Below are 26,381 nucleotides of genomic sequence, written 5' to 3' on the forward strand. Positions count from 1 at the left end.
CCCTAAGAGGTTGAGTATTTTGAGTTTTGTTTTGTGTAGATCCACAAGTGCATTTTTACTGTATTTCCAGTAAAAATATTGGAAAATCTGGCTTTAAGGGCTCACTTGGGGAGCTTTTAAAAATACTTATGCCAGAGTCCTATCATCAAGAACTATAATTTAACTGATTCAGGATAAGTCTGGGCATTGATATTAAAACTGAACTACAACCATTCAGGATTTGAGAATTACCAGATTAAGTGATCATTATGTGGAGGCATGAATTGATTATGTGGCTCTTTGTACATTGGAAGGACTTAATTGCTATTAACTTTTACTTCCCTCTCTTTCTCTCTTCCTTCTTTGTTTTCTTTCTCTTTTTCTTCATTTCCTCACTTTAGTTTTATAACAAGAGAGTCATGTAGTTGTCTGGGTATTTTTATGTCCATTTTATAGATGAATTAGCTGAGGCTCATGAAAGTGAAGTGGTATGTTTGAGGTCACATCTGGGAAGTCCCCTTGCTGGTCATACTGTGTCCTTATAAAGTTTTGTGTTTTGTTACTATGCAATAGTAGATGGTTCCAGGGTTTGCTATGATCAGGGAGAGGGGAATGTTGGGTTCAAATTTGCTCTGTGGATAGTTGAGAGTATAATAGCAACATGAGTTCTAGTAAGTTCTAGTAGATTCCAGGGAATTCCTAAGTTCTAGTAGATTCTAGGAAATGGCACTATGTTTGGTCTCTGTACCCTGCATTTTAGGTTTTGCTGTTATGATGAATGCACTCCTGTTCATGATTACCAGTATTAGGCAATTCTGAAGGATGAGGATGCTCTGGTCACTTGGAAGGGTCACTTTAACCATGGTACAGGTCCACACTCAGGCAAGGAGAAGGAGAACAACCAACAAAAGCCTCAACCAGGAATCCCTCAGAATAAATAATTAAGTTTTAATTACTGATCTGGGACATTATCCCACAAGAATCTAAAGTTCAGGCTAAGTTCCTAAGTGAGAAAACTCAGATGACGTAGGGATTGCACTATGTATGTATTAATTATCTTTATGTTTTATCTATAAAAGGACTGAGTTGGAGTATAGCACTATCTCATCTGTGGTTACCATAAAAAGAGATTTACTTTTATCTCCAAGGAATTGTGTTTTTTGTACATGGATATCACATCAGCTGTCTTTTATGGGGTTTTGTGTACATGAGTCTGTGGTGAGGACAGGTATTATTTCTATACATTGCTTATGGCCTTAGGATATGTTTTATCTTCTGTGTTTATGATTGCAATTGTCTACTGAGATGTAAAAAAATAATAAAATAGAACTACTAGTTATTTAAATAGAAGACTTTAGAATTAGGCAGGCTTGAAGTACAAATTATGGTTCCGCTAAATACTCTGAGAACTCTGTATAGTTTCTCTGATCTTCAATTTTCTCATCATTAAAATGAATGTAACTATATTTTGGAGTTGTAAAGATGCAATTTAATATTAGCATATACCTAATATGCCTAAATATATCTAATATACCTAAAAATGTCATGTAATAGAGAATTATAATATGCAGCAATTAATACCATTTTCTTTTTTGGTGATTTTTTTTTCTTTCCCATAGAGAAAGCTTATTTTGCAGGTGGGTTGCAGGGATGATCTAATTGCCTCCACTGAACATCAAAATTTGTTAACTTGTGTTATAATATTTACAGTCATGGCATTTTAAAAAGATTTTATTTATTCATTTGAGAGAGAAAGAGAGACAGAGAGAGCACAAGTAGGGGGAGAGGCAGGGAGGGAGGGAGAAGCAGACTCCCCCACTGAGCAGGGAGCCTGAGGCATGACTTGATCCCAAGACCCTGGGATCATGGCCTGAGCCAAAGGCAGATGCTTAACCATCTGAGGCACCCAGTCATCCCAACTGTCATGGAATTCTTGCCAGTGTGCAGAGTTGGACCCCACTCAGAGCATGGCCTCCCAGGGGACCCTGCTTTTATATTTTCCCCCTTCTCCTTCATGCTGCATCAAAACCAAATCTGTCTTATTTGTTTAAAAGGCTTTGTGAAACTAATTCACAAATTATCATCTGGTAAATTATCATCTACGGCACAATTTGTAAACATTGTAAGTGGTGTTTTTACAAAAAAAATCATTTTTTTCCTAGGATAATTTTCAAAACTCAGTAATGGATTCACAGGAAAAGTCTTCCTGGTAGGTTTTCCTGATGGCTTTCTTTAATGAGGTAGGAAACAGGATTATGATGCTATCTCTAGTTTTCTTAATTTTTAAAATTCTTAGTCCTTAGATCAATTTTTAACAATAAATTTCATTGATGGATGAACTGATAATCAATGAAAGAATCACAGATTTTGACATTTGATACACATGTAGGGATTGTATGAGGTTGTGTAGGCTCTAAATGTTTCTACAGTGATTTATGAAGTAACTTCCAATATAATTATATCTTGTAGTCCTTCTGCTCTAACACAAGTTTATTTATAGTAAATTGGATAAACCTGAAGTTTATATAATATTGTGAACTATAATTTTTAAGTTCTCACTATGTGTCAGATACTATGCTAAAACTGCTAGGTGGACTTTCTAATATATAAAATAATATATAATTGAAAATAATCTTATGAATGAAATAGTAATACAGTTCCCACTTAACCTAGGAGATAAAAGAGGCTTAGAAAAGTTCAGAAACTCACCCAAGTCACACAGAACTATTGGAGTCATAATTCATATTTAGGTTGTCCTTTCCCAGAGCTGATTTTCACCCCCTACACTAGGGTGTCGTGCAAACTTATCCTTGGGAAAGGAGGTATTATCAAAGAGCAACAATATCATTGATGTATATCAAATATATCTACCAAACTTAATAAACAATTTAACTACAAGTTAGAAAAAACAGTATATTCAGTTGTACAAATGATTTGGATTACAACAATTAAATGTTTAGCTTTTGAAAATCCTGAATTTATGAAGGCACACTAGACTTCTCTAGTTTGGTGTAAAATGTATCTTAGATTTCTTCCTGTGACTTGCAGAACAGAAAGAGGAGTCATTTTTCTGTGAACACATAAAATGCCTGATATGCAGTGTCTATATGATGCCAAAAATAATCTGAGCTGAGTAAAGTTTGTCAGCACACATCATACCTTCTTGGCATCAAGCCACATTAACCATTCCCCCCACCCTTTTCCCCAAACTGAATTAGATGGCTTTCTGAGCTGTAAACAGTGTTGTTTAGAAAAAAAGAAGCAATTAGAGAGTAAATGATTTTGCTGGACTATATTCTTTGACTAAAATTATGGCTAGCATGATGGTGAATTTTTTCTTAATCTGAGTTTAAACCTTAAGAAAAATAGGAAATAGGAAGGTTTATTTGAGGGTTTTTTTTTTTTTTAAGATTTTATTTATTTATTTATTTGTCAGAGAGAGAGAGAGAGAGAGAGAGAGTGAGCTCAAGCAAGCAGAGTGGCAAGCAGAGGCAGAGAGAGAAACAGGCTCCCCACCAAGCAAGGAGCCTGATGTGGGACTCGATCCCAGGACTCTGGGATCATGACCCAAGCTGAAGGCAGCAGCTTAACCAACTGAGCCACCCAGGCATCCCGAGTTTTTAATCGATGTTTAATGGTGCTTATTATGTGGTGGGGAATGAAAAAACAAATACGGCAGGATCACTAGAAACCCAAAGCCATTGGAGAGATAGACTCATAAATAATACACACACATATAAGTACAAAAATTGAGTATGTTCAAAGGATGGAAATGGTTCAGCAGAAGGGACTCTGATTAACTCTGTCTGGAAGAATTAGATTAGGGTTTCCAAGAGGACTTCATGCATGCTTGAATAGGAGTGTCCCAGGCAGGGGAGTGGAAGAGGCAATTTGTAACAGTAGCTTCTGCCTTGTGAGGTAGCACAAAGGGTGTGCAGTTCGCTAAGTGTTGCTTGCTTGGTTGAGATGCCTGTGTTGAATTATAGGTAATTAATTACAAACCATCCAGAACTTTTTCAACCTGTATTTAATTTGGTGAGTTTGCTTCATATTATGGGAGATACATCCATTTATAAAGTGTCTTTATTCCTCTTATCCTTATAATGGATTTGCAACTCTGTGTTCTGATAGGAATAGAAACAGATTTGTAACCTGGAAACTGACAGCTGAGTGGGTTCTAACTCACTTTCAGTGGCTTCAGCCATCAAGCGACTAAAAATGTTTTAAAGGCAACTTGTAATTTTAGAGGAACTAAGGGAATGTCCTCCTTCATTGAGCCTTCAAAATATAGAGACAGTTTAAATGTTGAACCAATATATTTTATGTTCCCTCATGTGAACACAATTCTATGCATACATACATGCATAGGGGACCAGGACAATTTCATTTGGTGTGACTTTATTACTGTAGATATAGCTATATTATATATATGTGTGTTGTAGGTGTTTGCATATAGATTCAGTAGTTCAATGATTTAAGACGAGTTATTTACTGTCTTAAAGACTTAGTCTCTCTGCCCTATAAGGGAGTGGGTGAGGATACAAATATTTCACAATTGTGCACTTAAAGATCCTCTAATGAGGATCATATGTGAATCATAATGATAATAGTTAACATATATTGAGCCCTTACTATATATGTTTAACTCTGTTTTAGGTGCTTTACATGCATTATCTCATTTATCTTGTGTATCAATTCTGAGGCTACACTGCCCCCAACCCTACAGAGAAGGACAGTTGGTCCAGGTTTGTGTCAGGATTGCGCAAAGCCCCCAGGGCTGTCATCTTTCTCTCCTGTGGTCAATTCCATGTACTGCACCACCAGTGGTGTGATCTGATTGTGTGCCATCTTGTCAACTGAGAAACTCATTGGGGATGTCACTTGTCATTATAATCACTCCTAAAATCACCAAAACATTTATTTTCAGCAGAACTTGATTAGTGCTGATTGAAGGGCTGAAAGGAGCTGTATAACCTCCTTGCTCGCTTCCTTTCCTGCTGCTCCTGATGAAAACAGGACTCCAACGTAACCTCTCTCTCCTCTTTCCAAGCCCATCCCTCCTTTATCCCTGGACTTTAGATTTTAGATAATTTAGTTTTATCAGTTCACTGAATTATTTGATTTGAAAAGCCCTGATTTAAATCAAAATATAAGAAAGCCCTTTATTATTATTATTTTTTTTAAAAGATTGTATATATCTATTTGAGAGAGAGAGAGAGAGAGCACATGCATGAGTACCAGGGGCAGGGGTAGAGGAAGAAGGAGCTGACTCCCCACAGAGCAGGGAGCCCAACAGCGGGCTCCATCCCAGGGCTCTGGGATCACGACCTGAGCCGAAGGCAGACACTTAACTGACTGAGCACCCTGACGCCCCATAAGAAAGCCCTTTAAAAGATACTACATGGAAATCGATATTATTTGAGAAAGGATGTGTTGCCTAAAGTAGTCTTTTTCATGACCCACAACTACTTGGTTCTTAAATGTTCCTGATAAGATTCCCCATGCTCTCAGGGTTGGGGCTGTTTCCTTCATCACACCTTTCCACTGGAACGTAAGCTCTGAGACTGTGGAAAGTATCTGTTGTAGTTACCAGTGTATACGCAGCATCTGGTACATATTACATTATCACAAAGATATTTTTGAAAGAAAGAATGAAAAAGAAAGACACCAAAAGGGTGAACAAATGGACAAATGAATGATTGTCAGCTTTCTCTGGCTGCTGTAACGGTACCTACCTGTAGGACTCTTCTTTACCTCCTATCTATGTTCTCACTGCTTTTCATCTGTTCATGGCTGCAAGTCATTAAAGGAACATGCTAACTTGGTGCATAAATAAATTTAGGATAAATAGGCACAGGGTCAGGGCTAAGGAGTTCTCAATGAATAGACCTGGTAACTTTAGTTTTCTGGATCTTTTTTATTAATTTTTCTCTGAAATTAGAGAACTGAATTCAAGATAAATGTAGCATTGCTGTACATTAGTAGAACTATTTTTTAAAAGATTTTATTTATTTATTTGACACAGAGAGAGAGGTCACAACTAGGCAGAGAGGCAGGCAGCGGCGGGGGGGAAGGCTCCCTGCTGAGCAGAAAGCCCGATGTGGGGCTTGATCCTAGGACCCTGAGATCATGACTTGAACCAAAGGCAGAGGCTTAACCCACTGAGCCACCCAGGCGCCCACATTAGTAGAACTATTAATAATAGTTGTTATTTGTGGATTATTTCCTACATGTAGACATTGTCTTAAATTCTTTATTCACATTATTTAATGTAATCTGCAAAAATTTATTCCCATTATTCTATCAATTATTCCCATTTTATATATGATGAAACTACCCAAGACCCCACAGTATGGAAATGGTGAGGCTGGTAGAACTGGTCATTGGTGTGAACCATGACTGGTTTTATTGATGGTATGTGCAGTCTTTGTTCTTTAGGGTATCAGGGTGTCCAAACATGAGACGTTTGCCTCAGAGTGATACAGAAGAAGCACAAGCTGCTGTTCCTGCCTTTACTTTTAGGTTAGTGCATGAAGTAATGCCCTTCACTGTTTTTTACTTAAGTTCTATGTCATGCTGCTCTGTTACTAGGTGTGGAGCAAAGACATAATTGGATCTTTTTAAAGAGGTGAGCCATGAGTAAAGCTTTGAAGAATGAAGAACGAATAGGTTTTGGACCCATTATGAACAGGCAAAAAAGCATACCCTTGGAGAAAAGTCAAGAATATCTGCTCAACTCAATCAGTAATTGAATGGGAAAGTCTTAATCTCATCAAGAGAATATGCCCTCCAAAAGTAGAAGAAAAACTTTCCATTTGTAAACAACTCAGATACTCAAGATGTAATTTCAGATCAAGACATTTCTTTGCTTTCTTATTTGTTTTGAGTTTCCAACACTGTGCTATCCACATAGGACATTTTAAGTTTTTCTTCAGGTGGATGGTTTTGTGAGAGGGAGGGAAGTGGCCTGAAAAGTGAGTATGATAAAAACAAACTTCACCGTGACTGAATTTGTGTTCCTGGGGCTCTCATCTCAGCCAAAGGTGCAGCTCATTCTTTTTATTATGTTCTTGTTCTTTTATTTATTAACAGTGGTGGGGAATATTATAATTATCACTATTATTCAGATAGAACCTCGTCTCCAAACCCCCATGTACTTCTTCCTCACTAATTTATCCTTTCTGGATATCTGCTACACATCCACTAATGTCCCACAAATGCTGTCCAACATGATGGGGAAAAAGACCATCCCGTTCTCTAGTTGTGCTACTCAGATGTACTTCTCCCTCTCCTTTGGAATGATTGAATGTGTTCTTCTTGGAGTCATGGCTTATGACAGATATGTAGCCATTTGTCATCCTCTCCATTATACTGTCATTATGAACCAAAACATCTGTGTCCAATTTGCAGCCATTTCTTGGTCCAGCAGCTTCCTGAGTTCCATGGTTATCAACGTCCTCACCTTGAGTTTGCCCTACTGTGGGCCCAACGTCCTGAACCATTTTTTTTGTGAGGTCCCTTCAGTCTTGAGGTTGGCTTGCACTGACACCTCATTTACTGAGCTGGTTGTTTTTGTCTTTAGTATCATCATCGTCTTCATCCCTTTTCTCCTCATTGTTGTTTCCTACGCCCGAATCCTTCTATCAGTTCTCAGGATACGGTCAGCCTCAGGGAGGCATAAGGCACTGTCCACCTGTGCCTCCCATCTGACAGTGGTGGCCTTATTCTATGGAACTGCCATTTTCATGTACATGAGACCCCAGTCGAAGTCCTCCAGGGCCGGGGGCAAGATCATTGCAGTGTTCTACACTGTGATCACACCCATGCTCAACCCCTTGATCTATAGCCTAAGGAACCAGGATGTGAAAGGAGCTTTAAGGAGAGCTATTGCAAAACAGAGGACATGAAGGGTCTTAATGGGACACTAGAGTTAATTGTTAATCTAAGATAATTGACTTCTGAATATGAAGTGAGACAATAAAACCTTGGACAGCCTATGTTTCTCTTGCCATTTATAACGGACACATAAATACAGCTGCAAACTCATCAGGAAACACATTTCCCCAAGGACAAATGATGGCTTTAATGTGTGAAAACAACTCCCTTTATTGAATGACTGTTTGCTTATTCCTTGAGAAATCTTGGTTCACTAAAATCATAGACTGTCTGAAATTAATTGTTTGAAATTATAACTGTAAGATGAAAGATTTTACTCCTGTCTGGAGGATCTAAATCATCTTCATATAGAGAAACATTCTGAATTTTTAACTCAAGTAGAGAACTTCAGATAACGGTTTTTGGATGTAACATTTTACATCTGTCTTTTTTAAAAAATATTTTATTTATTAGAGAGAGAGAGAATGAGAGAGAGAGAGTATGAGAGGAGAGAGGTCAGTGGGAGAAACAGACTCTCTGGCGAGCAGAGAACCAGATGTGGGACTCGATCCCAGGACTCCGGGATCATGACCTGAGCTGAAGGCAGTTCCCCAACCTACAGAGCCACCCAGGTGCCCCTACATCTGTCTTAATTTTGTAGTTTACAAGGAAACAAGACTGCATCTACTTTGTGTGAAACCGATTTTGACCCCTTACATATAGCCCTGTTTTGCAACAAATCTATTGAAATATCACTTCATTTAAATTTCATGCAGCAGCCCGACTATGCAGGGCTGAGATGACTGCGTTAGGAGTAAAGATTTATTCTTAGTAAAATGTAAGTATTATGAAGGAGGGTGGTATGACACAACTTACATTTTTGGAAAGGTTTTCCGGTTGCTGTGTGGAATCTATTTATTTATATATCTATATAAATATATCTATCTCACAAATTTATGGAAATGAATATTTCTTGTGTTTTGAAGCTTTTCAACCAGTGTTATCTTTAAAAAGAATTATTTTTTGAATTAGAGAATAGAAAATATAACAGCATTATTGTACTTAATAAGCTTAAATATAGCCTTTGATTATCATGTTATTAAGCTAGTTACCATATTTCTAAATTTTCTCACTTGTTGTTTTATGATTTAGAATAAAATAAAAAATGGTTATTCACTTTCACAGATATTCAACAACTAAAATGCAACCATTTCTCCCACCTAAATATGAATGCCACACACAATCAGTAAATAAGGTACCTTTGATGGAATATAGGTAAAGTGGACTCCACTAGTTTAAAATTGACTTAAAAAGTAATGAGGTGGGGGCGCCTGGGTGGCTCAGTGGATTAAGCCGCTGCTTTCAGCTGGGGTCGTGGTCTTGGGGTCCTGGGATCGAGCCCCGCATCTGCCTCAGCATCTCTGCTGAGCGGAAAGCCTGCTTCCCCCTCTCTCTCTGCCTGCCTCTCTGCCTACTTGTGATCTCTCTGTCAAATAAATAAATAAAATCTTTAAAGAAAAAAAAAAAGTAATGAGGTGGCCCTCCTGGGTGGCTCAGTGGGTTAAGCCTCTGCCTTCAGCTCAGGTCATGATCTCAGGGTCCTGGGATTGAGTTCCGCATCCGGCTCTCTGTTCAGCGGGGAGCCTGCTTCCCTCTCTCTCTCTGCTTGCCTCTCTGCCTGCTTGTGATCTCTTTCTCTCTGTCAAATAAATAAATAAAATCTTAAAAAAAAAAGTAATAAGGAGGGGCTCCTGTGTGGCTCAGTGGGTTAAGCCTCTGCCTTCTTCTCAGGTCATGATCTCAGGGTCCTGGGATCGAGTCCCATATCGGACTCACTGCTCAACAGGGAGCCTGCTTCTCCTTCTTTCTCTCTGCCTACCTCTCTGCCTACTTGTGATCTCTCTCTCTGTCAAATAAATAAATGAAATCTTTAAAAAAAAAGTATTAAGGAGAGGACGTATTGCATGGAGCACAATGAATTTTGGAATACACACACACACAAATTAAATTAAATTAAGAAAAAGTAAAATGAATTTTGGAACACTCACACAAATTAAATTAAATTTAAAAAAGTAAAAAGCAAAATCACTAACCAACTAGTCAAATTCACTGCATAGCAGGATGCTTTTCTTGTCTATTTGCCTTAATATACAGATGACTTTATATATCACGCATTTGCTTAATACACGGACAAAGATGAAACATATACTTCTAACCAACTTTCTTCTGAACAATTTAAAGTGAAAAGTAACATTTAAAATTCTCTCATTTACTATCAAACAAGAAATACATACTTAGTTGGCTATTAATTAATTAGAGACAACATTAAATTAGTTTTGAAGAGACATGAAATGCCTGAAGGTACAACAAATAGAAAGTTTATCTTTTGTTTCACAAAAATTACTAATCCATCTTGACTCTCAGCTCTATAAATGAATGAATTAGTTAAAAATGCAAAAAAATTGCAAAGCTTTTCTCATGGTGGGGGACACATATCAGAATATGCAAACAAACTGAAGTGAATATTTTTGTGTATTTTTTCTAAAAATATTTATTTAGACCAAATAGTTGACTTAATCAATTCATTCTGACTAGTTTGTTTTGATCAGTAGTTACTTGGAGTTGGGTGAATGAAGAATAATAATGCAATTCAAGCAGCCCATGCCCTATCCTAGTGCCTAGCTAGAACTTGTCTTTTCTTTTCTTTTTAAATTTTTTATTTAAATTCAATTTAGTTAACACATACTGTATTATTAATTTCAGGAGTAGAATTTAGTGATTCATCAACTGCATACAACACCCAGTGCTCATCACAGCAAGTGCCCTCCTTAATGCCCATCACCCAGTTACCCCATTCCCCCACTAAGCGGGCAGTAACTCCAGCAACCCTCAGTTTGTTTCCCATCCAGCTCAACCTTTTCAAGCAAACTTTTGTCCTTTCTAGACTTGCTTCTTTGGACAGAAAAGGAAAATGTAACACTTAAAGACATTTAACTGATAATTCTATGTACTGTATGTGAGGATCATTGCTAGAACAAAAGACAATTAATTTTAAGATTAACACAAATAATGGTGAACTCAGCAATTATTGGTCTTTCATAACATCAAGTGTCCTATTGAATTATTTCCTTCCTACATTTGTTTGGGATTATGTTAATGAGATTAACAGTATAGCTAGGGTAAGTACTAACTAGCATTTTGTTCATATTGAAATAAAATTAAAGCCTAGAGTAAATAAAATAATTAGAGAAGAGACTGTTGCTATAAAATGCATTCTCTCAGAGCTTGACTAATCAGATTATTGTGTATTATAAGAGACTACATTTGGAACAAGGATAATGAAGTTGTAATTTCACGGTTTTAATTTAGCTATGTTACTATGAAGAAGTCATTCCATTTCTGTGAACCTCATTTCCTCCATTTACAAAATAAGATTGTTGTTGGATTAGATCATCTCTATGTATCAATCAATCATGTCCTTACTATATCTAGGTATCTCTGTCCTCTCTGGAATAGATTTATTACAAATTTGTAGCCAGATTTATACATCATAAACCTGTGAAAATTTCTTTTGAAATGTTTTTATGGTTTTACTTTTTAGACTTGGTTAATTAATTTTAAGGATAATGATGCAATGTTGAAAGGTTTTATTGTCATTACTATAAGGTATAGAGGATAAAATACACACCGTGGTCATAAGTCATGTCACCAAATTTCTTAATGAGTATCTTCCCCCTTAAAGTGAAAAACATTAATTTAGTATTCCAGTCAGTAAGTATGAGGATTGTAAAATATTGAAGGAGAAGAAAGTCATGGTGAAACTTAACATTCCTCCTTGATACCATTCTTTCACATGATCTGAAAGCTGATCTATTTCTTTTATAACATCATCTATTTTGCCTCTCTTCCTCACTTCTTTAGGATATAGTGACTTGTCCAGCCCATCTGATCTTGCAAGGGTTCAGCTCACTATGGTCATGGGCAAATGTGAAACTTTTAACAAATGCTTCAGAATACAGTCCTGGCTGATCAATCTAATCAAATCATCAGACTGAATATAGCCACAGACAAGATCTTTATACAGGTTCCCCAGTTCTGATTATGCCTATCACTTTCTTTAAAGCTGCACATTTCCCTATTTTATAGAACACTGGACTAAGAATCAGAAAATTTTGTTCCAATACCTGCTCTTATTCTTAAAAGCCAAGAGCACATCAGCCATTTAAACTTTTATAACTCCGGTTTCATCATCTTTAAATATACTTGTTGTCCTAAGAATTTCAAGATCTCCGATGTATTTTTGGTAGGTTTCCCAAGGCCCAGAGTTGGGACTAGGTTCAGGTAGTTCTCTAGTCTAGGGAGGCATGGTCATTCATTTGTTCAATGAGCATTTATTATTCACTTATTATATTCCCAGGACTTGAGGACAAAAAATGAGACTACCTTAAAGTTTTGCAGTCTACCAAGGAAGCCTTTATATCAAAGGAGTATGGGCTCAATACTTCTCTAGCACAGAGGAAAGCTGCCATTTATTAAGCCCCAAAGTGCTTAAATGCATTACTTAGGTTTTTCTTATATTTTAATATCTGACTATTTTTTAAGAGTGAGGAGTAGAAGTACTGATACTTACTCTAGGATAATAGGCAAAAACAAAATAGTCTTGCACAAGAGGGACAACTGGCCACAGTTAGATAATTCTTCATTCTTACTGCAACCCCATGGAGTAGGTACAATTGGTGCCATTTTGCAGATGAGAAGAGGGGAGTCCAGCAATTTACAGAAGTGATGATTGATTGGTGACATAAAACAGTGTTTTCTAGGTGGGTTAGTGGCCTTTGAAGTATAGGACTGGCATTAACAAGGTATACAAAGGGAGAGATTTCATGATATCCTTCATTCCAATATGACTTGAACTTCTGGGAGGTGGGATATGGAGGGAGATGGCTAGGATGAGGCTGAAAATGTAGAATTTCAGATGTCATGTGTGGATGCCATTCGTAGTGTGAATTTTATCATGGAATTCTCCTCTAGTGTCCTATTCTCATTAACACCTGATCAGAGTTAAACACACAGATTTCAATACAGCAACTCCCAGAGCCCTCAAATGGCTGCACGTTTTTGCAGTGCAGGTAGCTGTGAGGAGCAGTCAAACAAATAGTTCATCTCACACCTTTCTTTTCATAAGCTTCTGAAGAGTGGGGCTTATTAGCAGCCCAGTAGCTCAGAGAGAGAGCATTTCAAGGAGTGGTATTTGAGTTGGTCCTTGAAAGAAGAGAGAAATTTGGATGGTCTGAGATGTGGAGCTGGGACTATTAAGGAAGCACAGAGTGGAGAAGAGAAGGCATTTAGAAGGATATAGAGGGAGAAAAATGGGAGTGCCACTCAAGAAGTAGTTTTGCAGGAGAATCTCTTGGACAAAGAGAACAGGAAGAAATCATTCCAGAGAGGTGATTTAAGGGAGAGGGCCTGGAATGCCAAACAAAGCACTCTGGCAATGTTATAGCTCCTGAGTTAAGGAAGAGGGATAACTATGGGCTGGATAAGGTATCTCAGACCCTAGTTATTCCAGGCATTCTTGCTAAGGCAGAGAATAAAGGCAGGGACTTCATTTTGGGTTCCTCCCCTAGGAGATAGAAAGCTAAATATGAGATTAAGAAGATTAATCTTCTTAAGAAGAGTACACCATCTTATGTCAGTAAACCTGCCTGAAGTTGTCAGAAGCTACTTGAATTTACCAACCTAAAGTCCATGTTGTTATACTGTTTTCCCCAAAGGTTGCTCTCAGGATGAATAAGGGACAGAATTTCCAGGAATGAAGAGGAAACTTCTCTTGAATCCACAAGTGATAAACTCCCTACTCCCCAAGCAATAAATCCCCATTTCCTAAATTAGTGTCTGATCTTGACCTACATTCCAGCTTCACCACCAGATCCTTCCACGGACACCCAGGCAAATGGCCCAGGGAAATGTCCCCTGGTTTCCAATCTCTTTGCCTTTGTTCACTATGTTTTTTCCTTTTGCCAGTTGCTCCCTTCTTTAATTTCTAGGCTCTGCTTCCCAAAATAACTCAAAATCTCCCTTCTTCATAGAAATTCCCTGATCTCCCAAGAGGGAATGTTGCCTGTGATTCTCCACAGCCCGTTGTCTGCAATTCTCTTTTGGCAGTTTTTTCCCCAGTAGTACAAGACATTTGCATTTATTTTATCTCCCTATGGATATCAAATCCATGAAGCCAGGATATATATGTCATATATATATATATATATATCTCCAAGTCTTAAGCACAGATTGTTTAAAAAAATCTCAGCTGAGGTCACATAGCTTGAAAGTGGAGGGAGAAGAATTTATTGTTATTATTTTTTATTTAATTAATTAGTTAATTAATTAATTTGACAGAGAGAGACATCAAGAGAGGGAACACAAGCAGGGGAAGCAGGAAGGAGAGAAGCCCTCTCTGGGAGGTGTCCCAGAAAAGAAAGAATTTAGTCTCAGCTTTATCTCATTCTGATATCTCCCCTCTTAATACCCTTTTGCATCAATTTTTGCTTTTCAAAGCTCCCAGGAGAATGAGTAGGAAGTTTTTTTAGTTATAGAAGATGTAACTTTTGGGACACTTGGGTGGCTCAGTTGGTTAAACATCTGCCTTCTGTTCAGGTCATGATCTCTGGGTTCTGGGATTAAGCCCCACATCAGGCTTCCTGCTCAGCAGAGAGTCTGCTTCTGTCTCTCTCCCTCTGCCCCTTCCCATCATTCATTTTTTTCCTCTCTCTCAAATAAATAAATAAAATTTTAAAAAAGGAAAATGTGATATTTGCAGTCTATTCTAGAGTAATACTATTCACTTATTTGGGCAAACTAATAGGATTGATAAGGTATAAATACTAGTGCTTACTTTTTTGATGAAGACACTCAGAGACATTAGGGGATTTATCTGATCTAATTATTGATGGGAGTGGGAATGAAGACTAAGGTGATCCCACTTCTATCCATCTTTTTCTTGCCATTATAAATTTGATATGCAGACCTCCATTACCAATTACTTGGGAAAAATGAGTTTGCTCACTATATTGCATCACATCGACAGCAGAATCATAAATATTTAAGATATAAGTGAAGGAAAAATAGAAACAACTAATGTTTATTATCTTTTACGTGACAGATTCTTTACAGAGATGACATCACATCCTTTTAAAAATGCTAGAAAGTAAGCATTATTCTTCTCATTTAATAGATGAAGAAACTTATCTGATAGAGATTCAGTAACTTGCCCATGGGCACAGGGCAAGAAAATAGCACAACCTACATGAGGGCTTCTTTCTAAATAGCCTAAAGTCTGCATACTTGCCATTATTAGTCAGAGTGGCAAGTGTAGGCCAAGGGTCAGTTTTTAGATTTTATCACTAACTTTGGATACAGCAATCGATTAAGAAAGAAAGAAGTCCTCCAGCAGGAGGGTCGTTGAGTAAAGATGCAGAAATGAGATACAAAGGTCTTCCTGATTCTAAATCAACTACTCTTTCAATTATAATGTATACTTGGTTTACATTATAGTCGCTAATGTAGTTAATGAGATAGGAAAGCTCTATTTTTTAATTTTTCACACATCATGTAGATTTGCACATTAGATAATTAAAAAAAAAAAAAAGACACCAAAGCCTGAATATCTGAACTATTTCTGGACTGTCAGCTCTACATCTGTCCATTAGTTGCTGTACTTTCTTCATAATGTGACACTGGAAATATGTTTTTAGAAATTCATGATAGGGCTGTGCAATTTTGCACTAGGTAAATTTCATCTTATGTATAATGATACCTATTACAAAGCCTGGGTCTTTTATCCCTAAAACTCTTTTGTACCTTTCACAATGAATGGGGACACTATACACTTTAGGATAATTCTTGTGTTTCCTTGACATTTGACTATATTGCACTAGGAGAAGGGGGCAGATAGGAACATTATTGCGTGGAAGTATTTGTAACTGATGGTGTGATGAAATTTTAGCATATCTAAGAAAAATTTAGCTTTCCTCCATCTCAGTCTGCCCACTTTACCGCTGATGCCTGACACTCTTGTTTTTTAAAGATATTTTTTATTTATTTGACAGATAGAGATCACAAATAGGCAGAGAGGCAGGCAGAGAGAGAGAGGAGGAAGCAGGCTCCCTGCTAAGCAGAGAGTGTGATGTGGGGCTCGATCCCAGGACCCTGGGATCATGACCTGAGCTGAAGGCAGAGGTTTTAACCCACTGAGCCACCCAGGTGCCCCTTTTTTTATTTTTAAATTTTTATTTAATTTTTTAAAAAGATTTTATTTACTTATTTATTTGACAGACAGAGATCACAAGTAGGCAGAGAGGCAGGCAGAGAGAGAGAGAGAGAGAAGGAAGCAGGCTCCCCGCTAAGCAGAGAGCCTGAAGTTTTTTAAATCAAGATTTGTAGCCTTGAGAACATGCAGAGAGGAGTTTGTCTCTTCTTGTCAATCATTGATACCTCAGGGTTAATTGATACCTCAGGGAAACTATGATTGGATAAGGGCCTGGAGATAATGGTGGAAAGCATGAAGAGTCCTGGTGCCCTAGGTAAAGGCTAGGGTTTAACTAATGTTAGAAGAGAGGGAGAGGGGGCACCTGGGTGGTTCAGTCAGTTAAGCATCTGCCTGCAGCTCAGGTCATGATCTCAGGGTTCTGGGATCCAGCCCTGTGTCAGGTTCCCTGCTCAGTGGGGAGTCTGCTTCTCCCTCTCTCTCAGTCAGTCCTCCTGCTTGTGCTCTCTCTCTCTCTTTAATAACTAAATAAAATCTTATAAAAGGTAGTATAGAAGAGATGTGGGATGTGAGGTTTAGGATGTGAAGAGTAGGGCACTAATCCTACTAATGTTACAGACATTACAATTCAACTAAAATTGGCCTCAGGGATTGATCCAAACTGTATCTTTCTTAGGATCCCAGAGTCCCTGGACTTCCCTGAAGGTTAAAGTGCTGTCAATATGTAAAGTTAACAAAACCCAGATGCCCATCTCTTCTGGATATTAAGCAAGGGAGACCAAGGAGTTCCAGTCATTATTAGGTGAAACCAAGTGCTAGACAGAAGGGAAAACTGAGGACACGCAAGAAACAGTAGAGCCTCAGCCTGTAGCTCTTATTCTTGGGGTTTGTATAGCTCATGATTTGGTCATTGGTGGTAGCAGTTTCAGATAGCACAGTAACCGGAAGCACAATGAACTCCTCATTGGCAAATGCATGTCTTACGATTGTATCCTCCAGAACCTGGCCCATATTTAGCACTTAGAAGTTTTTGTTGAATATAGGAACACATATAGCTCCGCTCCCGGGCTGAGTTAGGTCATCTCTCATACAAGTTCCATTCCCTACATATTCAACTATATTTTCCCTGACTTGTTTTTAGAGAAACTTTCAACATTTGGATCTGTCATACTCATGACTGAAAAACTATAATTTAGAGTGGCCATTTATTTCCCCTTTCAAGTTTTGTCTCAGTTTCTAAGCAATAGGTGAGCCAAAGTCAAGTAAAATACAAATGCATCTAGCTTAGCATGCTTTTCAAAAATATTAATTTATATTCCCTTCATATCAGACTGTTAAGGGTTATAGAAAACACTATAGAATTTAAGATCGACACTGCAAGTAGATGGTAGCTGAGTTGTGTTCATTAGAAAGGTATCTGCATTTTCTATCTCCTACCACTGTCCTTAGACCACTACCATTTTTACATGTGGTCATAAGAAATTTTCCTATTTTGTTACTCTTGACATTGTTTTCCAATTAGTTTTTTGAAAGCAGCTTTCACATCCTTGTTCCGTAAACTGTAGATCAAGGGATTCAGCATGGGGATGATAATAGTGTAGAACACAGAGGCCCACTTGTCTTGGTCCAGGGAGTAGCTGGATGTTGGCCTCAGGTACATAAACATGACTGTGCCATAAAAAAGGGTGACACCTGTAAGGTGAGACCCACAGGTGGAGAAAGCCTTGAGGCGGCCTTCGGTGGAGTGCATTCTGATGATGGCGATGAGGATGAAAGCGTAGGAGATGAAGATGATGAGGATGGTGCTGAATTCAATGAAGCCACACAGGCTGAACAGCAAGATCTCGCTGATGTAGGTGTCTGAGCAAGAGAGGGCTAAGAGAGGTGGGATTTCACAGAAGAAGTGGTTGATAATATTGGAACCACAGTAACTCAAACTGAAGGTGAGGGATGTGTGGGCCACTAAACTCACCAGGCCAGCCAGGTAAGAGCCCAGCACGAGAGCCAAGCAGACTCGCTTGGACATGAGCGTGCTATAGTGGAGGGGTCGGCAGATGGCCACGAAACGGTCGTAGGCCATGGCAGCCAGGACGTAGCACTCAGCATCCACAAAACCTACAAAGAAAGCAAACTGGGTGGCACAGCTAGAGAAGGAGATGACTTTGTGCTCTGTTAAGAAGTCAGCCAGCATCCTGGGGGCAATGGCTGAGGAGTAGCCCAGGTCAACAAAAGAGAGGTTGCAGAGGAAGAAGTACATGGGTGTGTGAAGCTGAGAGTCTGTTATGATCAGGATAATCATACCAATGTTCCCTACTACATTGATCAGGTAGACCAAGAGGAAGACCACGAAGAAGATGGTCTGTAGCTGGGAGTCTTGAGTGATGCCCATAAAGATGAACTCCGTCACCACTGAGTGGTTTTCTTTATCCATCTTTTCAGTTTATGTGTGCCTGGGTTTGATTTATTGTCTGAAGTGATTTTTAAAAATCTTCCCAGAAATCAGATTCTGTGACCCATAGGGTAACTCAAATGACTTTAGTGAAAGTGATGGATAGGTGTCCTCTCTAGGTGCCCAGTCAAAATAGAAGATGTTAGGATTGTGGAGATGGCAAATTCTGCTTCTCCATAGACCTCGATTCTCTGAGGCAATTTATCACATGCTACCAAGTGTTTGATGTTATCTGTGCAATTATCTGCCTTATTAATTAGTAAAGGACTGTTTTGAGCATCCCTTCCTTCTTTCTAAAACAAAGCAAATATGGACACAAATCATAAATAAACATTAATTCTCTTTGCAGGTAGGCACAAAAATGAAAACTGAAAATCCCTCAAATCTCAAATTATAGCATATGACACACACACACGCACACAAACATACACACACATGGAGAAAGTAAAATACTTGGAGCAAAAGGTGAGCAATATTGGAAAAGGTAGTGGGTAATAATAATTAAAAAAAAACAAACAGGATTTATTGAGTGTTAACTCTTTGCCGGATCTTTGAGTGCTTCTACACGTTACCTAATTTCATCCTCACAACTCCTTGAAATAGGTACCACCCTTGTGTCTATCTTATACCTGAAAAGAATAAGGCTAGACATTAAGTAATGTCAACAATGTTAGGAGCCAGTAAGCAGCAGAGCTGGGTCTGTCTGAACTCTCAAGTTCACTTCACTCTATTGTCTTCTGTGTATATGTGGTTTAATGAAGGTTATACCTCTTTATTTTTGCACCTGCATTTTGTCTTCCTGTCTTACCTATCCAGCATGGACACAGAATTAGTCCTTTCATTTCCTTAACACTTAGAAGCACTCAGGGATTTGGCGTGGGGCATAATCAGGAAGATAAAACAGCTGTATCTTTGGTCAGTTCTATGGCTTAGCCAACAGGTTGTTCCATAGCTCAGTTCAGAGTTAAGATCCAGGATTCCTCACTCCGAGGGGCTAGAGAAAGCACTATCCACCTCTGTGGTCAGACGGCAGCATATATGAGCTTTTTCCTTGGTGGGTGGATGAATCTCCACTTCACTGAAGGCTTGTAACACGAAAGTGGGCCAAACCACACAGCGCCAACGCAGATCAGGCCGGAACATGCAGCACGTTAGACATCAGTAGCATTCTCTATTAAATCTGAGGGAGAAGTCAGCGCTATCTCCTCTGTCTGGTTTACTGCTGAAGAAAGACAGGAAAGCAGAGTAGTCTAATGTGTCTTTCAGAGGGGTGTGGACATTTATAACAGGCTATCTTAAATCCCAGCATGGTTGAAAGTCGTGCTCCCATCTTTCAGTTTCTGCATAGAATATAAGCAACTGCAATGAAGAAGGGGTCTAATAGTGGATAATCAGTACCATATATTTGCCCGAGAGTGTATATAGTTTATAAAATACTTTCAGATATATTCGTAATATATTGTGAATGTATGCATCATTTCATACATCAGGTCAATTAGGAAAGAGAATAAAAAGAGAAATCTTGGAGAAATTATCTGAAAAAGGCATTTCTTATAATGAATTTGTACCCATACTATGGAAGGAACTTTAAAACTCATGAATGAGAAAACAAACAACCCAAAAGGAATGGGCCAGACTTGGACAGACGCTTTCACCTGAGAAGATATATGGATAGCAAATAAATGCATGAAAAATGCTCAAATCTTTTGTATTAGGGACACATGAATTAAAACCACAGTGGGATATTACTACACATTCATTAGAATGGCTAAAATTTAAAAAGATGAACCATACCAAGGGTTGACCTGGGCGTGGAGGAACTGGAAATTGCATCCCTGTTGCTAGGAGTATAAAATACTACAACCACTTTGGAAAACATTGTGGGAGTACATCGCCTAAACACACACATATCTGCTGTATGAACCAGCCTGTTCCCCCACAAAACACCAAACCTGGGAACAACCCAAAGGCCCATCCATAAGTAAGAAGATAAACAAATTTTAGTATGTCCATAAAATAGACTACTACTGAACAATTAAACGAAAAAAAATGATTGATACATGCAATATGATGGACGAATCTCAAAATAACTAGGTTGAGAGAAGAGAGCTAGATAAGAGAGTAGACCTCATGTTATCCCATTGCTAGAAACTGCAAGCTAATCGATAGTGACAGCCAATCAGTGATTGCCTGGGTGGAGGCGTGTGTGGGAGGAACAGTGTATTTCAGCTACAGCTCAACAAAGCTGTGAAAACGAAACAAAACAAAGCAAAAACAGCAACAAAGTACTTGTCCCTACTTCAGTTCCTCTCATTGTCACTCTACATGGATGGGTATGTCACTTCACAGGTTATATTAATGAGGAGACCTGTGAAATCACACAGTGAGTTGGGAGCAGAACTGGCAATTGGGTCTGGGACTACCGATTGCATACACAGCACTGTGTTCATTTTTTCTCTCACTGCTTAACCTAGAAATAGGGAAGTAACCCATCATGAGAAGGATATGAGGGGTCTGCCTCAGTCTTCCCAGTTTTTAGCTTGTTCTTTCCCTTCAGCAAAAAGGGAAAATATTGCTATTATGGCAATTGGGAGGACTCATTCTGTCTAACCTCAATTTTATAGAGGAGGAGACAGACCCAAACATCCAGCTTCAAAGTGCAGGGGATGCCAGGCTGCAGCCGTTTTAGGAGTAAGAGACTCCTGGTTAGGGTGCAGCATGGGGCTCAGGGCTGATCTGCAGGGGAGCATGTGTCTACTAAATCATTTCAGTCATTTGGAAAATGGGATCAGAAAGTCATTCTTTCCTCCCTTATAAATTCAAGTTCCAGTTTAAAGAGGACGTGTATGAGCAGGGGTTTCACCAGTCAGAAAGCACCCTGCCTGTTCTCGCTTATAGCGGACAGACAAATTCAGGCTTTGCCACTTACAACTTTTGAATTCTAGCAACACTACGCATCTACTTAGAGTCTCAGCTTTTCACCTATGGATGAGATTAATGTCTTACTTAGTAACTTTCTTCAAAAAAGTTGGTTAGAGTATGTATGTATATTCTATCATCTATCATCAATCAACCAGTTAATCAATAATCCATCAATCATCTGGTAGTAAATTCAGTGATTGTCATGTGCTAAATGCTTAATTCATTTGGCAGTTGTGTCAGTGCAACTGTAGTTGTGTAAGACTTAACTCAGTACATGATTGTGTGCTCACAGCGTTTAGAAAATAAAGTTCCTGTGCTTATTCCATACGTGTGATGTATCATGGACTGCTTTAGGCTTTAGTGAAGGTGTGATTTTAATTCCACAGCATTCCTATTAAATGACAAAAAAAGTAGAGATGAGGCTATCAAATTCAAAATCAGAGTTAAAAGAAAATCTTTATATGTAGATTTTTAGTTTCGTGTAGCTAAACGTCAACCGACCTGACTCTTGAAGAAATAGTAGAATAGTGAATAAATAAGTATATTCCAAACTTGTTAAACTCTAATATTTAAAAAAAAAAAAAGGCCAACAAAAGTATTGTCTTATAGAAGCAAATATAGGACAAAGATATTTTAGATTTCTATGCATCACCTGCTTTTGCATGTTTCTATGAAAAGAATTCTGGAGTAAAAAACTGGAATCCTGGTTGTTGTCCCATTTTTTCCACCAGGTAGTGTTTGAGCTGATGAATTGCTACATTAGATGCAACTTACTTATCTCTGAAATGAATGGGGTGAAGAATTCAAACTCTGTATAACTTTCCAGTTCTAGCCTTTTCTGAGTTTGTATTCCTTATGAGGTACCTAAAAGCCAGACCCATAGTCCATGTCTCCTCTTGAAATTTTGGAACTGCATGGACCTGAAGCCAGGCAAAGCCATGCTGAGAAGAGCAGGGACAGGGTCATGCTCCTCTCCTAAGAGGTCATCTCTCTCTCTGTGTTCCAGTGCTGACCTGTGCTCTGACGTGTTTTCTACCTGATGGTGAGAGGTTGACTGTCTCCTCTTCGCTTGATGAGTTACAGTGAACACATATTCTGAGAAGGATACGAAGACAGTGACTCACTCAGGTAGATGTGCCTGAGCTCCTTGCTCACCCACCTTTGCTCCTGTGTGCAGGAGCTTTATTGTTTCAGAGTCCCACGTTATCCCCAGAGGAAAAGAGATGACATGATTTCTGCTCTCATGGGAGACTGGAAAAGCTGATGAACAGTCACCCCTGAGGAATTCACTCTCTGGGCCTTGAGCCTTAATGTGAAAGAGGGAAACACAAAGGAATTCTTTCCCACCACTCCAGGGAGTGGTGGTGATTGAGAAGAAGAGCAGCACAGCACTGTTTTTCTGGCCCCTAAAAGCTCCCTACTGGGTGTGATTTTGATGGTAATTTAGAAAGGTCTGTTGTTGATGCCTGAAAGTCTTTTCACAGAGGGTGATACCTCCCATGTTGTATGGATTAGCCATCTTTATTTATTTATTTAAAGATTTATTTATTTATTAATCAGAGAAAGAGAGAGCATAAGCAGAGGGAACAGGCAGAGGCAGAGGGAGAAGCAGATTATCCACTTATCAGGGAGCCCCATGTGGCACTCGAGCCCAGGACCCTGGGATCATGACCTGTGCTAAAGGCAGAAGCTCAAGTGACTGAGCCACCCTGGTGCCCCTGGATTAGCCATGTTTATAGCTGACTTTTCTCTGAGTGAATCTGGCACAAGGGTGGTATACCAGTACATGAAATGCATATGAGAGATGACACATGAATCGGTTTACCTTCCCATTGCATGAAGGAAAAGGGAAATGAACAGTGCCTACATGGTATTTTTTTTTTTAAAGTGCTTAATTTGGAAATGTTATTTGACTTGAGATAAAGTTTATCCTAAAAGAAGAGATTCAAGAATAAAATAAAAAATGCTAATTAAAAAAATAAAACCTTTTGTGATAGGTTTCCCTATTCTTTCACTTTTCAATCCTTAATCCTGAGGTGAGCTCTTGTAGGGAGAAGATGGTGGATCTTGTTTTTTTCATCTGACTTTTTTATCTGTATTCTTAAATCTTATTTTAGGATGAAAAGTTAATGCCTAATACCATTGACATATTCACTTATAACATTTATTGTCAAGTCAGACTTTTCTCCAAATGCATAATAATCTGTTGTGTGGAGGTACTATTGTCTATCTATCAAGTACCCTATTGATAGACATTTGAGTTGGTTCTAATCTTTTGCTATAAGAAGAAAAAAATGCGGGGGCACCTAGATGGCTCAGTTGGTTAAGTGTCTGCCTTCAGCTCAGGTCATGATCTCAGGGTCCTGGGATCCAGCCTCTTGTAGGGCTCCCTGCTCAGTGGGGAGTCTGCTTTTTTCTCTCCCTCTGCCCCTCCCCTGCTCATGCTCTCTTTCTCTCTCTGGAGCACCCAGGCGCTCTCTCTCTCGGTCTTTCAAATAAATAAATAAAATCTCTAAAAAATGCAGCAATAAATAACCTTGGCCTTACCCAGCCATCAATGATCTTTCCCTACGTTCTGAATTGAATTTTCATTTCATTTCATATTGTCTATATGTGTATTGTTCTATTCTGTTCCCTTGTTCTTTCACCATTTCATACAACTCATTCATCAATAATTTTTTCAGTTATAAGTGCCCTTAAACATCGGTATAATCTAGTCCCCATCTCCATTTGTTCTCTTTTGTTTTATTCCAGGACTTTCATGGCTATAACGGAATATTGTTTTCAATCTTTTTTTAAAAGATTTTTATTTATTTATTTGACAGAGATCACAAGTAGGCAGAGATGCAGGCAGAGAGAGAGAGGGGGGAAGCGAGCTCCCTTCTGAGAGAGAACCTGATGCGGGACTCGATCCCAGGACCCTGAGATCATGACCAGAGCTGAAGGCAGAGGCTTAACCCACTGAGCCACCCAAGCGGCCCTGTTTTTAATCTTTTATGTAAACTTTATAGTCAACTTATTTGGGAAACAAATCTGAGGATATTATTATTGGGACTACATTACATTTATAAATTAACTTAGGGAGAATTGCCACATTTATGCCATCAGGTCTTGCTATCAGATAGTGTGCATGTCTTCATACTGTTCAAGTCTACTTCTATATCTTTTTTTTTAAAGATTTTATTTATTTATTTGACAGACAGAGATCACAAGTAGGCAGAGAGAGAGGAAAAAGCAGGCTCCCTGCTTAGCAGAGAGCCCAAGATGCGGGGCTCGATCCCAGGACCCTGAGATCATGACCTGAGCCAAAGGCAGAGGCTTTAACCCTCTGAGCCACCCAGGCACCCCTACTTCTATATCTTTCACTCTTTTTCTTCACAGAAGTTTTGAATATTTCTTACTTGGTTTACACTTAGATCTTTTATGTTTGGCAATCAAAAATGAGGATCTTCTCTTCCACATACATTTTCTAACTGGAGATTTGTTTGTCTATGTGAGGTTATTAGGTTAATTTTACATTTTATTAATTCAGTAAATTTTCCATTTTTTAATAATCATAGTACAGTAGTAGTCAAAGTAGCATGTTTATGTATGGTGTGTTATAAGGTAGTTGCATCTTCTGCTGCCCAAATAAATCTTTAGTTAAAATAAAACGACCCTCCAAAGCTGAACAAGAGAATTCTCATCTCGGTTTTGCCAGATTATGTAAAATCTGTTTGTTTGAAACTCTTGGTGGCTAGTGAGTGGTATGGAACTATCACCTGGGACAGTGGACATGTATTCTTTCAGCAATGAAATGACAGTTTTATAGCAAATAGTTTATGCTGTTCATCTATGTCCCTGAAATGGCATTCATAGATGATTTATCTGCACACATAATTTAAAGAGGAGAAATAAAAAAAATAATTTATGATACAATCCTTTAATATTCATGGATTGATTTTTTGTCTTATACTTGAGATATACTTGCAGTCTGTGGGGCAGGAAGAGTTCTTTGTTGTTAGGGAATGTACTGCACTCTGCAGGCTTTTAGCATCCTTGCCCCTTACCCACCAGATTCTATAGTGTAGCCCCTTCACTGTGACGACCATCAATTTCCATAATGTCCCCTGGAGGAAAAACACCACCTCCACAGAGATCTTTCTGAAATGCTAGGCATCTGTTATTAAATAGTAGTTCTCAATTAAGGGGTGATATAATTTACTAAGTTAAACATCTAGTTATTCCACCTTTCCACCCCTAATATCTCTACTGATATTCAGATTCATTCTTTTCTTAGCAACCAGCACCAAGATTTCCGTATTACTCAGAATTCCCCAGAGAAGCAGACCCAATGGGGGATGGATATGCAGATTTGGATGGGCCCTCAAAGGAGTGGATCATGCCTGCCCACACTGATGAGGGCGATGTTCTTTACTTTGCTGATGCACATGCTAATGTCTTCCTGGGACACTCTCACAGACACATCCAAAAACAGTGTTTTATTAGCTCTCTGGGCATCCCTTAGCTCAGTCAAGTTGGTGTCGCGGCCGGCGCGACAAATCGTTCAGGAACGTGAAGTTAAGAGGATGGTAAAAAGAAATTAAGAGACAAAGAGATGGGGGCAGGAGGAGCACCAAGGAGGATGTCCAATAGTGCCAATTTTATTCAAGGCTGTGAGGCATTATATAGCTAACAGAAGCAATCATAAGAAAGTATCTATTTTTAGCTGATTATTAAAGAGTTTGCAACATGCACAGAAATCCTTCAAGCTTTCCCATTATCTATCTCCCAAGCACCAAGAGCAGACCTTCTAGCGCCAGATGTACTGACTTCAAGGCCACTCAAGACATAGTTTATGTAAGCATAGCACAATCTTACAATGGTGTAGTTTATGGCCTGTGCAAGGACAGC

General features: G+C 38.7%; 2 protein-coding genes across 2 annotated transcripts; one reads left to right on the top strand and one right to left on the bottom strand.

Annotated features, from left to right (window-relative positions):
• The first annotated feature begins 6,959 nt into the window (after window positions 1-6,959).
• Window positions 6,960-7,886, top strand: LOC116860390 (olfactory receptor 2G3-like). Its single transcript, XM_032846444.1, has one exon. The coding sequence runs from the start codon at window positions 6,960-6,962 to the stop codon at window positions 7,884-7,886; it is 927 nt and encodes a 308-aa protein (XP_032702335.1).
• A 9,726-nt stretch (window positions 7,887-17,612) lies between these two features.
• LOC116860488 (olfactory receptor 1019) lies at window positions 17,613-18,548 on the bottom strand. Its single transcript, XM_032846543.1, has one exon. It carries the CDS (start codon window positions 18,546-18,548, stop codon window positions 17,613-17,615), a length of 936 nt encoding a protein of 311 aa, XP_032702434.1.
• Window positions 18,549-26,381: the final 7,833 nt, after the last annotated feature.

This window comes from Lontra canadensis, unplaced genomic scaffold (genome assembly GCF_010015895.1).
Source record: "Lontra canadensis isolate GAN:19392208 unplaced genomic scaffold, GSC_riverotter_1.0 scaffold176, whole genome shotgun sequence".
Classification (NCBI taxonomy): Eukaryota; Metazoa; Chordata; class Mammalia; order Carnivora; family Mustelidae; genus Lontra; species Lontra canadensis.